The sequence below is a fragment of the Lagenorhynchus albirostris genome, chromosome 11 (genome assembly GCF_949774975.1).
Source record: "Lagenorhynchus albirostris chromosome 11, mLagAlb1.1, whole genome shotgun sequence".
NCBI classification, from domain to species: Eukaryota; Metazoa; Chordata; class Mammalia; order Artiodactyla; family Delphinidae; genus Lagenorhynchus; species Lagenorhynchus albirostris.
In genome coordinates, this window is record NC_083105.1 from 88,947,510 (window position 1) to 88,964,888 (window position 17,379).

The 17,379-nt window shown below is 41.3% G+C and overlaps 1 protein-coding gene across 4 annotated transcripts in view; it reads right to left on the minus strand.

Annotated features, from left to right (window-relative positions):
- Positions 1-11,632, minus strand: part of AEBP2 (AE binding protein 2) — a 72,424-nt gene extending 60,792 nt beyond the window's left edge. For 3 of the 4 annotated variants that reach the window (XM_060166757.1, XM_060166761.1, XM_060166760.1), the window contains exon 1: positions 10,806-11,632. In XM_060166757.1, coding sequence (XP_060022740.1) covers positions 10,806-11,479 — 674 coding nt within the window. In that variant the 5' untranslated portion in view covers positions 11,480-11,632. The remainder of the gene's footprint in view (positions 1-10,805) is intronic. The other variant, XM_060166758.1, reaches the window with a different exon arrangement.
- Between the last annotated feature and the right edge of the window lie 5,747 nt (positions 11,633-17,379).

A 17,379-nucleotide genomic window follows, 5' to 3' on the forward strand; every position in this document is an offset into this window, starting at 1 on the left:
CATTATTTTCAATTTGTTTCTCATCTCTAGTCTATGCCCTTTAAGATTACTCCACCCACATTTTTCATCCAGCTTAAGAGATCAGCAAGCAATTATCTTCAAAAAGATTGTAATACTAGAAACATTCTACTTCAGTAAAACTACACTATCAGGAGTTACCTTTTACCGTCTTAAAAAGGTTTCCAGAAAAACGTCTATACACAATGATGGTATATTAAAAAATCTGCTATGAAAAACAATACCCATTTTATACAGAAGCAATCACATATTCATTTCGTGTTTTTTTAAGTTAGTGTTAAATCATAAAAATGATTTTATCGGATCATTTCAGTGTACCCATATCTGACAAGAATAACTACAGTAGAGTTCAACACCTCAGAAGACAAGTTCAAATGACTGCCAACAGGAATGTAAATCACTAGAAAGGCTATTGCTCATTAATCCCACCCTCAGTACTTTAACAAGTATTTATATATTCATAATTTTGTAATGACAAAAATTTTATAGTTTAGAAATGAACTAGTAAGTGTATTTACTAAGAAATACTAATACCCTTCTGAAATCTGTGTTTTCTCTAATTGATAACACTTTATCTTTCTAGAAACTCAAAATACAAATGAAAACCAGAAAACAAGTCAAGGGCTTTGAAAAGTGTCAAAATTAAAGAAATAAAATGTCAATAAAGACTCTCTATTCCCCTAAAGACTGAATAACTATAATACTTAAAAAAATTAACTTCCGTATTTCATAGTCTTAAGAGGAATCCAGGTTACAAAGTCTAACTATATAATTACAAATGAGAATAAAGCCCAGAAATGTAAATGAACTCAAGCACCTAAGTTATTCTTTGCTAAAGGGACAGGATGAAAATTAAAACAGCCGCTAATGTAAACTACTGATATTTTAATTAAACTTCCCTGGTCAAGGCTGTTACAACAGTCCTATAGGCAATGTAAGTGTAGTAGCTAAGACCGCGTCTAGAGCCAGGACTGCCAACATTCTCCAGGAGCTGTGTGACTGTAGACGAGACAGTCTGTGCGTGCTTCCTCACCTCACTGGTCCTGTGGATGAACTTCACCGACTCCTTTCAATAAGCTCAAGTCTCAGATTCTTAAGCAAACCAGACAATCAACAGTGGGTTTTCTTCTAAAACAGGGTGTAAATACATATTTTTCTTGAGAAACAAAATATAAGTTGGGGAATCCTGCTTTTTTAAAATTATTCAAAATAACCACAACTTTTTTCAAATACTGTTTTCACATATGCTGCTTAAAAGAACTGGGGGAAGAAATAAGGCATAGAATGGTTCAACTCCTTGTTTCATGCAGCCACACTAGTAACAGTGAGAAAGAAGAAATATGTATCAGGTACATCCACATTCAGCTGAATTCAACCAATTACAGAGTTACTGAATATACAGAGTGTAACAGGTGAGTGCGCTACAGGTAAGTGCTGGAAGTATAAATAGGACCTGATTTTAATCTTAAAAATGTTATAGCCTGGAGAAGACAAACAAACACAAATGGATATTTCAATGCAACGCCATAAATATGAATTAGAATTACGGTGATTTTTGAACTCAGAAGAACCTAAAGTATCTTTGAGATCCTGGATGGAGCAAAGACACACCTGCAATATTCTGTGTTTGTCTAAAGGATAGGAAACACACACAGACACAGACACAGACACACACACACACACACACACACACACACACACACACAGCATATATACAGAATAGGTTCCTAATCTCAGGGAGCACACATTCCAGCAAGAGAGAAGAACAGTAAATACTTACTCAAATTGTGATAGGGCCAATGCAGAACTTGAGTGCGGCAATGAGCCTAACAAAGAATTGGGGACAGTCTGCCTGAGAAAATGTTCAAGGTAAGACCTGATCATGACTAGGAGTTACAAACACAGAAGCTGGAGAACGGAAAAGAATGTGATTCACGATATGATACATATATTTATCTTCTTACTTCCATTAGAGCACTTGCCAAATCTACAGCAGATTTATCACATCTGAGCTCCAAATTTCTTTATACTGTTTAGTCCAAAACCCTCACTTTAAAAAAAGAGTCAATCTACAGCTCAGAGAAATGAAACGATTTGCCAAATATCCTGCAGGCAGTCTCTAGTAATGCCAGTACTACAATACTGATTATTCTCAATAAAGTATTCTTCCCACATTTTACACATGAAAAATGGGAAAATAAATGACACTGAATTAATTACAGCCCTAGGCCCTTTACATATTCCGTCTCATTTAACCATAACACTAAGATACTTCTTCTAGGGCTTCCCTGGTGGCACAGTGGGTAAGAATCTGCCTGCCAATGCAGGGGACACGGGTTCGAGCCCTGGTCCGGGAAGATCCCACATGCCATGGAGCAACTAAGCCCGTGCACCACAACTACTGAGCCTGCGCTCTAGAGCCCACGTGCCACAACTATTGAAGCCCACGCGCCTAGAGCCCGTGATCCACAAGAGAAGCCACCACAATGAGAAGCCTGCGCGTTGCAACAAAGAGCAGCCCCCACTCGATGCAACTCAAGAAAGCCCGCGTGCAGCAACAAAGACCCAATGCAGCCATACATAAATAGACAGACAGACAGATACTACTTCTATTTTAAAGCTAAGGAAACAACTTCTGAAAAGTTAAATTATAACGCCAAGTCTTTCTGACTTAGAGGTTCATGCCCTTTCACTACCCAATGTTCCTTTAGCTGTTTTAGTGATAGATGTGTCTAGAAAAATATGGTGAAGTACTGTTCCAGTTAAATCGTCAAGAAAAAAACTTTTTACTCAGAAATAGTAACACTATTTCTCTTATTGATCACTCAGGAAATTAGCTTTTCTTTCCTTTAATTCAGTTTCCGAAGCATGACTTTTTCCCCAACTTCTACCCCAGCTCGAGTCTCTTTATTTCACACCTGTACTACTCCTACCACCTCCTAAATGGTCTCCCAGCTCCCAAGCTTTCCTTCTCTACCTCTGCCACATGTGATTAATTTTCCGGTAACACAAGTTTCATCATTCATTCAAAATATATTTTAAAATACCTAAAATGATTGTCAAGCACTGTGCCAGGTACTGCAGATAGTGCAATGTTCAAAACAGATGTAGTTCCTATTCTCAAGGAGCTCATATTCTAGGAAGAGAGATGAACAGTAAATAATTACTCAAACTGTGATAAAAGCAATGCAGAACTTGAAGGGCTAGCAATGTGTCCAACAAAGAATCAGGGATAGTTTGCCTGAGAAAATGTTCAAGGTAAGACCTGATCATGACTAGGAGTTACAAACACAGAAGTTGGGGAGAGGCAAAGAATCCAATTCACAAGCCTATAGAGAGAAAGATGGGCAAATTTGTGTTTGCATGAAAGGTCACATTTTAGTCATTAATTCTTATTTCCCTGTTCCAATGTGGATCCTCTAATCTAGGCAGAAAGTTTTCTGAATATGCTAGGCTCTTTCCTTCCTATGTTTCATTTCGGCTTCCTAGAAATTTCTTTTCATCACTCAACTAACCCTAAAATCCAGTCCCTCTCCCATCAAAACTTTAGTCATCGACTATAATACTCCACAGTTTTAATTTTTATGTACTGTGTCACAAACAATTTACAGGAAAACTAGAAAACAATGGAGTCACCTTTTTAGTCTTCTCTTTAAAAACTATCTGGGGATGCACATTTTTCTTATCATTAAACAGGGTTAAATGCTAACCATCAGTAAATTCTCAAAAATGACTTTTTTAAAAAATTTATTTATTTATTTATTTTTGGCTGCGTTGGGTCTTCGGTGCTGCGCACAGATTTTTTCTAGTTGCGGCGAGCAGGGGCTACTCTTTGTTGCGGTGTGCGGGCTTTTCTCCACGGTGGCCTCTCTTGTCGCGGAGCATGGGCTCTAGGCACACGGAAATCAAGGCTGTGGCACGCAGGCTCAGTAGTTGTGGCGCACGGGCTTAGTTGCTCCACGGCATGTGGGATCTTCCCAGATCAGGAATCGAACCCGTGTCCCCTGCACTGGCAGGCCGATTCTTAACCAATGCGCAACCCGGGAAGCCCAAAAATGATTTTTTAAACATCTAAACATCTACCTGATCTCCTATCCATGCCCAAAATTGTCCGTTTAGTTCTAAGGTCAATATCACTATTACTTTCACAAATGTATACTATCAGTCATAAAAATGAACTCAATATGCGGTTAGATAACTGCAGATCCATTACCATTACTAGAAAACATATCCCAAAACCTTTTAGTAACAGATCAGCAGCATTACTTACATATTAAAAACTATTAAAAACAAAAGGTATTAAGAGGCCTTTTAGGTCAACCATATATGTTAAAGAAAATGATTAAAATGTAGATTTTGTAATGAAATATTTTGGTATAGCGTATCCTTTTGCAAGTTTCTGCAGCACTCATTTACAGATATTTGCCACACATTTAACAGCTGGTACAGTACTTTTGGCATTTCAGATCTTAAACTGCTTCAACCAAAGACCAGTGCTAGCTTGACAATTATCAGCTCTTGTTCACAGTCTGTCTCCCCCACCCATGAGGTCAGGTGCTTTGTTTTACTCACTGCTGTGTACCCAACACCTAGAATAGTACCTGGCACATAACGGGGGTTCTATGTACATCTGTGGCATAAATACCTATCACATAATACATGCTCAGAAAATTGTGTGCGAAATACTGTACATGTAATCCCCATAGCTATCTTACAGGATAGGAACTATTACAGTCCCCCTTCGGCAGATAAGAAACCTGAAGTAGTAGAAAGCCATTAAATAACTTAAATGACTGTCCCACGGTCACCCAGCTTCAGTGAGAGCTAGAATTCAAATCCAAACATTCTGGCTCATCTTGTACTCTTAACAACTTCTCTACTTAACTTCAAATTTTCCATGTACCTTTGATAGAATGTTGGGCATTTTTCTACAATAAATGCTTCTAAACAATGGTTTAAAAAAAAAAAAACCTCGGGTGACTATCCACTTCAGATTTTCCATCCTTATACTTACTTTTAAAATAAGCTTTTTACAGAAATTTACAATTTCAAAGTTGTCCAATCATTTAAAAAGTATTTATTATGCACCTCTGGATCACCTCTAAATTGGTAGTTCTTAACTTAGACCAAACCCTTTTTTTTTTTTTTTTTGCGGTACGCGGACCTCTCACCACTGCGGCCTCTCCTGTCGTGGAGCACAGACTGCGGACGCGCAGGCTCAGCGGCCATGGCTCACGGGCCCAGCCGCTCCGTGGCATGTGGGATCTTCCCGGACCGGGGCACGTGTCCCCTGAATCAGCAGGCGGACTCCCAACCACTGCTCCACCAGGGAAGCCCTAGACCAAACCCTTTTAAGACTCTGAGAAAAACTGCTGACATCTTCTCAGAGAAACGCCCACATAAAATTTTGCATACGACCTCAAAGGCCTTACTAGAGTACACCCCCAGAGAAAAGCTGGCCTTAAACTCACTATACTAAATACAATGATCCAGCCAAAGGCACCAATTCCTGGCCCTCACTTTATAGTCTTCTTTATACAAATTCTACTGCAGGTATTTCAATTTAATTCTAATAACTGAGTACTCACCATATGCAGGTACTGTGCTAGATACTACAAAGATATAAATGAGCTAAACTATCCCTGCTCTCAAAACTACCATGCTACAACAAAAAGGATGAAGCAAGCATTCAAGTGCTTTGAACAACGCGGATTCTTCCAAACGGTCCACAGGGCTCCTTAACAGAAGTTCACGTGGACCTTAAAACACCTTCATGGTTAAACCTAACCCTGTCGTCTTGCAGTTGAGGAACTAAGGGTCAAAGATATTACTTAAAATCATAATGTAAGTAGCAATACTAAAATCTGAATTGTGTCCTTTGACTTTTGTGTGTGTGTGTGTGTGTGTGTGTGGTACGCGGGCCTCTCACTGCTGTGGCCTCTCCCATTGCGGAGCACAGGCTCCGGACGTGCAGGCTCAGCGGCCATGGCTCACGGGCCCAGCCGCTCTGCGGCATGTGGGATCCTCCCGGACCAGGGCACGAACCCGAGTCCCCTGCATCGGCAGGCGGACTCTCAACCACTGCGCCACCAGGGAAGCCCCTGTCCTTTGACTGTTGATTACAGGCTCTTTATACTGCAATTTCTACATCCCTACATAACAAAGCCAGAAATTGAGATGAAAAAATAAAGGAGAAATACAAACACAGTAATTAAAAAGAAAAAATTAAAATCAAGTTTAGTAAGACCAGGAAAGAATTTGTTGTGGCATTTTGATGGGTTTTGAAACGTTGTCTCAGTCAACAAAAATCTGAAGCATTTGTTATGTATCAGTATGAATAAAAAGAAAAGTAGGAAAAATGTATCTGCTAAGTGAAGATGTATGAAGACTATGTGAGCAGGTATATTTAGGTCATAAAATCCTTGGCTCTCTTTCTCTCAGATGACTTGCTCTGGGGGAAACTAGTTGCTGTGTCCTAAGAACACAAAAACAGCCTTATGGAGATACTGACCTGGTGAGTAACTGAGGCCTCCTGCCAAAAGGTACATTAAGTGAGCTGATTTCCAGCCCCAGTCCAGCCTTCAGATGACTGCAGTGCTGGCCAACACTTCTGCTGCAACAGCAGACTCTGAGCCGGAACCACCGAGCTAAGCCTCTCCATTCTTGACTTTCAGAAACCACATGTGATACCAAATGTTTGTTTTAAGTTGCTAAATTTGGGGGATATATCTGTTACACAGCAATAAATAGCTAATACAACAGGCAAGGTGTGACATCTCTAACTTTGTTTAGAGTCAATAAAGTTTTGTGCTAGGAATTACGGCAAAACCACACTTTGGAATTAAAAGTTTCAGAGCAATATACAAGATGGATGAACTGGGAAGCATTTTGTCTTCCTGTATCCCACAATATCCAGTAGAGTCCTTCCTGCACACAGTAAATACCTATGCTGGTAACAAACTAGATTACACACAAGATTTCCTAACTGATGCAATGCAATAGTCTCAATGTTTCTTAACAGTAAAATGACCCCTTAGAATCTCTCCATATAAGTTCACTCCTGAAACCTGTGGTTTTATTGTTGTTTACTTTTTAGCACAGAGCCGTACCTTTCTTAACTGAGAATTACAATCTGTAATCAATGACAACTGAGACCTGTTATAGAAGCTCTTCCCTAAATTTAGTCAAAATTAAAAGGTAGCTTAAAACAGGGATTCTGGAGAGACTATGAACAGCTGCTTCAGAGTTGAAAAGTGAATGGTGAAAAGCAGTTCCTTCATGAAATATGAGCAAAATCTTACCTCTTATAAAAGTATTTTATTGCCTCAACCGTACAGAGCCTTAATAGGTCTTGATGATAACCTCAACATGCAGCCTTCTAATATTAACCCGATTTAAAAGTTTAGCCTCCATACTAGAAAAAGATCTTCCTAATCATATTACTGGGAAAGTGCAAAACATAACCCTGTTTTCCCAGTGTCAAAACAACCTTAATTATACCTCAAAGTTTGCAACCCATTAGGTTGGTAATCCAAATTTTAATCCACAAAACAGTAAGGGCCTGTAGTCTTTGCTTATCATTAAGTTTCATACTAAATGCCCTTCCCTATCACCCCAACCTTATGCACGCACTCTTCACCTGACACCTGGATTTACCCAGAAAGTCTGATAAAAGTGGCTTTTTCAAAATAAGTCGTATCTTATATTCTAGATGGGAGGGGGGAACCGTAATAGAGACAAATAACCACAAAACAGAGGCTGTTATTATCAATTCGCTTATACAGATAAGCAACTGAACAGTATTTTAATGTATAATCTGATTCAACAGGTAGAACTAATTTCTACACTAAAAATATTTCAGAGGCATTCTAAAATTCTATTTAAAAGTCAACTTAGCCTCTGAAATTAACTTAAAAGGTGGTAAATTTTTACAAGGTACTTAAGCTTAGATTCAAAGTAAAATAAAATAAAAGCTAGCTTTTAGTGGCCTCACGCAGCTAAATATTCCCCTCAAAGAAAATCCCATTATCTTTATAACCAAACTAAAAGGAAACTACACAATAACTTTAAGGTTTTCTAACTTTACCACAATAAACACACCAATACATTTAGGCTGGTTCTGAATAACTTTCTCCTGGGAAAAACAATGTTTTTGGTACCAAGTGTGATTTAATCATTTTATAAATTAATCACTTTCACAACACTTCGAAAATACGTTTTGTAAACTGACTCCTTGGATCACAAGCTTTAATATCCAAATCTTTAAAGTTAATTCTTTCTTAAAACGGAACACTTACAGTTAAAAATATTTAAGATAATTTCAACAACTTACAAAGTATGTTAGATAAACTCAAAAGTATAAACTAATTTCAAACTGAAAGAAAAACTCAACTGGCATTCTAATAGAAAGAGTAAATTCTAATGATAATAAAATCCTTGCAATAGGATGCCTCATGTTTCTAAAAAGCACTTTAAAACCACGATATCCTCCCATCAGTTACAAATATAAAGACTTCCTACCGTGAAATCAATCTATAAAATCCGTAGATTGATGTAATCTGCAGGACAGTTTATAAGAATTATGAATCCTCTGCAAATTTAAAATAACTCTTAAAAAAAACTCAAAGGCATAAAAGGGGGAGTTTCAAAATTAAGATTATCAAGACCACAACCAGTTTCACTAGTCACATAAGGTTTTTTCATACAAGTGATAAATTTATTACCCTGTAATGGTAAAATGATTACAGTGTTTTGTAGTCTCTAATGTTTAAGCATCAAGAAAAGCAAGTACATTTGGTTATCAGGTTTTAACCTTATTTGGCACCAATATCTTACTCCTTACTCTGAAATATGATGTAAAAATTACATATTCAAGTGAATAATAAAAATGAAGTCAAAACTCCACTTCCTGAAATACTGCTTGGCCAATTACTATCTCCTAAAAGGACTAGTAGACAGATATTAACTAAAAAAAAACAAAACAAAACGCCAAATACCTGGCACATCCTGCTTGTAGCTATTTAAAGTGAATTATTCTAACTCTTGTGAAGTGGAAATAGCAGAGAACCTTTGTTCAGATCCAGCTCCACCACTTCCATTCTATACTTATTGTTTTGAGTAAGACACTCAACTTGCTTCTTCATCTGTTAAATGGAAGTCAAAATAATACCTACCTTGCGCCAGAGTTGTGGAAATGAAATGATTAAGGCATTTAAATCGTGCAGTGATAGGCAAGTGTGTTTTATGGGTGTATGTGTATACTAGGTACATGGAACAACTGTGGTAGATGCTGACTGTATAAATTAATGTCAACTTTCAAATACCTACTGGTACCAAAGAAGGAGTATACAGTAAAATGATAAATGACACATGCTTCATTGTGCAGTTCACATCAATTTTTAATTTTCTTGAAGACATTCTCATTCCTGCCATGCCTGTATAGTTCAGGACAATTTTTCCAAGGTTTGCACTCTCTACTTTACCCCACTCAAGATGTTTCCTTAACTAGACATTAGAGTAAATGTCAAACAGAATTTGATGCTATATTTTCAAAATATTTAGAGCTGTGAATTCCTTATAACACTAAATATAAGCCATTGTGTTTATTTTTATGTTAACAATAGAATTCCTAGAACTTTAGAATACTTTAACTTTTAAATCCAAGTCAATAAAGATTGTTAAAAATTCTACTGCTCATCAAAACATTAGCAGATGGTCAAAATAACTAATATACTTTAGATGCATTATAATACGCATGACATGGTTCTCTCTCTTTAAAAAAGTACATTAAAAGCCAATTAGTTAAAGTACGAAGTTTTCCAGGGATCAAAAGTAATGATAGTAACAACTGAAACATACCATAACAATAAACTTCTTAGTGTCCCGAAAAAATGAAGCGCATTTTTGTCAGTCTCCACATTCTTTCTAAGAAGCTTTAGAAAAATGCTACTAATCCCTTCAGAGATCTCGCCAAAACATGACTTTAAATATTATCATCTAAAATCATGACTCTCACGTTGAAGCATTACTGTATAAAGATTTTAAAACGCATACTGACATGCTGTACCTTAAGACTGCATTTTGTTACAATTCCAACTCTCTTCGATTCCGCAAAGTTATTTTAAAGGACACTAATTCATTATTCTTTTACACAACGATTTATACGTTTTTAAAACTTTCTCCCCAATTTGATCACCAACGAAATATAAGTTACTAAAACCACTTTGGAGACCATGTTAATGACCACACATGAGGAATTCTGGAAGCTCTGATTAAATATAAAAGAATAGTCTTCACTTTTCTAAGTAAAGGAAAGTGATGGTTGGGGGTCTCCTCCCTGAACAAGGAAGTTCTGTTACATCCAGGCGAAACCAGCCATGTTGGAAAACACTTGTCAATTACGGTTCTGACAAGTATTCGCGAACACGGCTGGATGAAGCTACCTTGTGTACCGAGGTGCGTACATCAAGGCCCTCTTCGGCTCCGCCACAGGATCTGGGCCTACTTTGGGGATTGTTTCCGAGTTGGAGCCGTCCTTAGGTCCGTACGGAGTGCAGAGCCGAGGGGAAAGAGGGCGGGGAAAGGAGAGTTGGGGGGAAAAGGGTTTGAGAGTTGGAAGCCGCTATCCGCAGCGAGAGGGGCGCGGCGGCCGGCAGAGGTTTCCGAGTTGAGAGCCGGGGGGAGGGGCCGAGGATTCGGGGAGCAGGGGGATCTCAGCAAAAAGTCCCCTCGAGGGGCCTAGGAGCGCAAGAGGAGGAAAGGAAGGGGAAACGCTTCCGTGCACTGACCTGTCCTCGGAGTCCATGCGGCTCAGGGGTTCCCCATCCGACGACATCTCCAAGCTGCCTCGCCGGCCCGCGGAGGTCGCGCTGCTTCCGCCTCCCCCGGTCCCGTAGCCCTCATCGCCGCCGCTGGAAACGACGCTGCTGCTGCTGCTGCTGCTGCCGCCCCCGCCGCCTCCCTGGCTGCCCCGCGGTCCCTTGGGCTCCTCCAGGCCCTCCTTGCCGTCCCCATCCCCGCTGCTGCTGCTGGCGGCACCGGGGCTCAGCGAGCGCGTCTCGTCGCTGCTGCTCCCGCCGCTGCTGCCCACCAGGCTCTCGGCGCTGCTCTCCTCCTCGCCCCCGCCACTGCTGCTGCTCTCGTCCTCCTCCTCCTCGTCGTCCTCGTCGTCCTCCTCCTCCCCGGCCTGGCTGGCGCTCTCGGGGCTCGGCTCCGACATCGTCTCCGCCTCGCCGCCCCCCACTCCGCCGCCGCCTCCACCGCCCCCACCGCCGCCGCCGCCGTTCAGCAGCAGCGCCGCCACCGCCTCGGCCTCCGCCTCTTCTTCCTCCTCCTCTTCCTCCTCCTCCTCTTCTGGCGGCTCAGCCCGACCCCGCGCCGCCGGGCCGGGGCTGCCAGGGGGCAGAGGGCTCAGGCGGGAGAGCTCCTCCAGGTCGGCCATGTCGGTGATAGCGGCGGCCATGGCGGCGCCTGCTCCTCCTCCTCCTCCTCCCCGCCGCCGCCACCGCCTCCCTCTCTGGACTCTCGCTCCCGTGCCCCCTCCCGAACGCCCAAAACTCCGCCGACGCCGCTGCAGACCAGGAGGAGGGCCCGCGAGCTGCGTCAGCCTGCACACGCGCTACGGAGCCCGCGCGGGGACAGGCGCGCGACTGCGCGCACTCACGCGGAGACGGCTGCGCGCCTGCGCGGCGGCACGCGGTGGCACCTCCCCCCCCACCCCCGGCCGCGGATTCCGCGCCCCCGCTGGTCCCTGCCCGGCCTCCGCCCCGACCCGCCAAGGACTCAGAGTTTCCGCGGGGCCTTCCCACGGCTTCCCTGCCCGCGCGGCGGGCGGGACACGCGGAACGAAAACCTGAGCGCTAGCCGGCGATTCTAACAGCCCTCCGAGGTCTCAAGATAAAGTCATTCATTCCGGGGGGTGTTTGGGGAGTCCCGGATGCACAGGCGCTGAGTTAAGAATCGAACAAGTCCCTGGGCTTCTGAGAGCTGACAGTCTACGAGGAGAGGCGATTAAAATGAGTAAAAATCAATAATACAGTGCGAGGTACTGAGTCCATACGCGCGACATAGAGCCACAGGTTATCATCTAACCTGCGTTCGAATAACCCGAGGAATGGTTAAATCACAGTCTCAGAGCAAACGTGTGTGTTCTAGATCTTCAAACTTTTTAGCTCCTGAGCCCTCTAAAACGATTTTGTACATCCTTATACGGTTTGAAGTGACATCCACATTTTTTCCAGCTTCTTATGTTTTATAACTGTCACACTTTTTTAAACGTAGCCAATGAACCCTAAATACCATAGGGATTTAACACCCACCAATATACACTTTTTAGAATCCGATCTCTGTTATGCTTGGGCAATTTCCATCCTTTATCTTCTGGGACTCATGTACATTTTACATCCTGTCCTGAATTTTATCTTAATAATATATTTTATATTCGAACTGTTTTATTGATCATCTTATATTTCCTTGTAACAAAAATGTGTACAGAAATTGAAATTTAACGGTTGTTTTTAAATCTCCTGTGATCATAACACTCTTAAATCTTATTATTTCAACTGATCAAAACAAATATATTTCAAAATATAAATAAATATTAAACACAAAAGTAAAGTTTTGTTGGCAATGCACCTCACAAAGATGGAATTGAATACTTTTTAAAACTAGATTATTTATCAGTGGATGAGTATTTCTAGAATGAGAACGAGCTGCTTCAATTCTATTCCAAGCTTTCAATTCCATGGATGTAAGCACTGAGAAAACTTGTTCACATAAATAAGTACATGAGAATTAATGGAGTTTTGTTACAGCAATGCAACTCAATTCTTTGAACTCTTTCCAAATTATATGCCCCCAAAAGTCACACAACGATCTAACAAGAAAAAAATACTTTTAATGGTCTATCTGCTGACAACACAGACTAGATTCTCTTTCAACTTTGTTGAAAGCAAGTAACTGAAAACCACCTGACTTGTAAAAGGATGTGTTACTCATTCTCATTCACCAGTCAATAGTTCCTTTTTCGGTGTTGTGGAGGTTTTTGCATCACCGGGGTACAGCACCTTAGGAAGATGTGAGGTGGGGCAGAATTATGCCTTTTTTTTGTAAAGTAGGGGAGGGGCAATTGGGATAAGGGAAGCTGCAAAGGAGCCCACATTACCCTCTGACCCCAGAGCACATTTTCCGGCAGATCCTTTCAGGTAAAAGGGAAGTGAGAATCAGAGAACGGATTGCCTTAAAACAGGCTCGGTGCTCATACACATCTTAGAAAGTCTTCATACACCATGGATACCCCAGTATTATGTCTATTGCCTTAGGCCTTTGGACAGCTGTTATATGTTCCATATGTTGCCTCAAGGGAAAGCAAAAATAAAAATAAGAAATAATAGTATGGGGCATTATGGCTTACAGATACCTTTCACACACACATACAATGCAAAATGCTAACTGCAAATACGTTAACCTCAAAGCCACTCTTTGAGATAAACTAGGAAGGTATTATCTTTCTGTGTTGTCAGTTAAGAACTATTAGAGGGACGTCCCTGGCAGTCCACTGTTTAGGACTCCACGCTTCCACTGCAGGGAGCACAGGTTTGATCCCTGGTCTGGGAACCAAGATCCCATGCGGCGAAGTGAGGCCAAAAAGAAAAAAAAAGAACTATGAGAGAGTTTAGCTGAAAAGTGTGTATTAAGTGTATGTGCCAAGCACTGTATGAAGCCCTAGAGATTTTGGCTGAGTTTGGCTGAGTTATTTAAGGAAAACTTAACGAAGAATGTAGGATTTGAACAGCTGTGTATGTAAGATATACTACATTTAAGTTTAAGTCATTTGAGCTGGATCTTGAAGAGTGAATAGACTAGAATTCTGTGTGAGGGGGAATTCTAGGACTGAGAAGCAGTAACACTGGAAAAGCATAAAAATTTAATTTGTGACTGTTAATTAACCATGAGAAAACGAAGCTAAAAAGCTGAAAAAGAGTTCAAGATGAGATTACAGAAAATCTTGAATAAAAAGATGGACTTTGAAAGATGACACGTATATTTATATACCACAGTGTGTGTGTGTGTGTGTGTATATATATTTAGAAAAAATATTTTTTAAAGGTGTGCCATGATTAAAGTTATAAGGGTATCTAATGTTATAGATGATATGGAGAAAAATGTGAAAAGACTGAAAGGCGAATGGAGATTAGACACGTGGAAATGGCAGGTATCAAAGCCACAAATGAATGCTCCGACTGCAGTATTTATACTTGAATATGAAAACGAGCTATCTTAGAACTGGCTTTTTGGAGAAAAGTGAGTTTCCCATCACTGGAGAGGTTTTCTGTTTTTTTAATTGCAAATTTTCTGAAAATTTGAAAGAATTGGATAATAAACACCTATACACCCGCCTAGATTCATCAATTACTAACATTTTGCCACATTTGCACAGTCTGTGTCCCTCTGTCTCTGTTTCTTTCTCTATGTCCCCTCCCTCTCCCTCCCCCCTTTCCCTTTCTCGCTCTCCCTCTTGGTTTAGTTGCAGACATCATTACTCTGCATGCATCTCCTTAGAACAAGGCCACTCTCGTACATAACCACAGTGTCACAATGTCATTATCGCATTCAGTGAAGTGTCTGACTAAAGGCAGGACCTCTGGGTGATAGAATTTTTTCAGGTGACATCAGGTGAGAGGTTGGATGAAATGCAAGCAGTGTGGTCTGCAGACCAGTACCCATCCACCCCCTGTTCGTTACCAGCCTGCAGCTAGATACATGCTGAAATTAGCTTCAGGAAACTTTTATAACAACATGGTAATTTTACATCTGCTGAACCTAATAATAAAAAATGGAGGCTTATTTTTTGATGTCATCAGTTTACTTTTTATCTTATAATTCTGGTAATTCACTTTTTAAAAATTTATTATCTTATTTATTTATTTATTTGGTTGTGCCAGGTCTTAGTTGCCGCTCACAGGCTCCTTAGTTGCGGCAGGCGGGTTCCTTATTTGCAGCATGCATGTGGGATCTAGTTCCCTGACCAGGGATCGAACCCAGGCCCCCTTCATTGGGAGCGGGAGTCTTAACCACTGTGCCACTAGGCAAGTCCCATCTGGTAATTCACTTTTATTGTATTTTTCAAAAGCCTCAGTCCACTGGTAAGTAAAAAACTGATCCTTCAGTTGAGAATCACTGTTCTATTTCCCTCCTGCCTGCTTGGAGAGTATGTGATTCTATGCATAATTATAAGTTACCCAATAATACACCATTGCATACGAGCTATTTGATTAGGAATAGTATTCAAACTCATCAACCACAGTACCAATGGGTCAAATTAGCAACAATAACTTGAATTTTACTGGCGCTTCTACCTACCAAGTCTGCTAACACAGGCAGGTCATTGCCAGTTTTCGGGGAGCCCCTGGGGTGGGAGGATCTCTGCTCACCCAGTGGCCCCCTCCCCTGCTCTGCTCCTACCAGACACTGCAGGCTCCTCCTACCGGGGCCTGTGATACAAACAAAACAGCCAAAGCCATGGTGTAGCCTGAAGAAATGGAGATCGCTGTGTTGACCTCTTTTAGGGGAACCCCGGAGCAGACTGCTTGGCCCAATATCATATATGATTTTCAATGAAACAGGTCTTTATGGTATTACTCAGAGCTCTGTCTCTCCTAGGAACCCAGACATGCTTTCATGGGCCTAGACTGGTGATGGATTTGAGTAACAGCTACCCCAAGCTGCATTTATTACTCCCCATCCAATGACTAAGTCTTTCTTATAGGGCTTCTCTGTCTAATTCTCTTTTCCACGAACATGAGTCCTGTTCAAGGAAGCAGTCTCAGCCCCCAGGCCAGCAGGTTTCTTTCAGCCCTGCCTCACCAGTTTGCCAGACATGCCAAGACATGCTTGAACCCCAGCATCAGACCCAGCTTAGATTCAGGCTGAGATTCCTGCTATACTACATGTACGATACTTCTGAAAAATTCTCTAAAATATGCAGCCATAGCAGGTTTTGCACCTTTATTTGAGGTTCCTCATTCTGCTTGTTGACACTGCCATGGTGAGCAGAATCAGTAGCAGTGTAATGACCTCATTCTCTGATTGACTTGACATCTAAAGAAAGTACATGTGAAAAGAGAGAACATCTTACTGAAAGATGGAATGATAGGATCTTAAAGCTGGAAAAGAACTAGAAAGCTGATGAAAGCTTCCCCAATCTGTAGACTGTCATCCAACAAAAATACAACCAACTGATTATTACGTCTGTTTGCTTGTTTTTTAAATAGAAGAAGTATCTTACATCTACTGTAGCACTTTCTGGTTTCTAAAGCATTGTAGCATCCCTCATCTCATCGAACTGGAGAGGCTGTGTGGTGCGGTGTTAAAAGCATGAGCTCTGGGGGCTTCCCTGGTAGCGCAGTGGTTAAGAATCCGCCTGCTAATGCAGGGGACACGGGTGCGGTGCGAGCCCTGGTCTGGGAAGATCTCACATGCCACGGGGCAACTAATCCCGAGGGCCACAACCACTGAGCCTGTGCTCTAGAGCCCATGCTCCGCAGCAAGAGAAGCCACCACAATGAGAAGCCCACGCATGGCAACAAAGAACCAACACAGCCAAAAATAAATAAAAATAAAATAAATTTATTTTTTTTAAAAAAAGCATGAGCTCTGGGGCCAAACTGCCTGGGTTCAAGTCCTGTTTCTTCCCTTTACACTTGTGAGCTTGGGCAACTTACTTCTGTTCTCTGATCTGTAAAAGGAGGTTGATAATAGTATCTCCCTCAGGGTTGTTGTAAAGATCAAAAGCTGAGTATCCCTAAGGGGCTCAGAAGAGCACATGTTAGTTACCATCATTATCATCTGTGAGCATCATCTTCTTCATGATTAGTTTTTGAGTTAAAGTTTCTGTCGTCAGTAGGACCATTTTAAGAGGTAACTGCTTTGGCTGGTAACTTTCGACAATAAGGACATCATAAGCATGTCTGGTATTGTGAATAGTTTCTAATTTTGAATTTAGTAAACTGCTTTTTCTATAAACTAGCAATGAAAGGATAAGCAAAATGTGAAAAATGAATAACATAAATACCATGGTTTGGTTTTTTTTAAATGACAACTTAGTTTTCATTCAAATGCACGAACCTTTACTTTACATCTTAACCCATCAGTGTCGATTTCCTACTCTGTCTTCAATCCCACCCTCTCCACTGGCTCTTTCTTTTCAGTTTATGAACACAATCAGATCTTTTCATCCTTGTAAGTATTGATTCTGTTTTCATCTAAACTTCTAAAAATATGAACAAGGGCTTCCCTGGTGGCGCAGCGGTTGAGAGTCCGCCTGCCGATGCAGGGGACACGGGTTCGTGCCCCGGTCCGGGA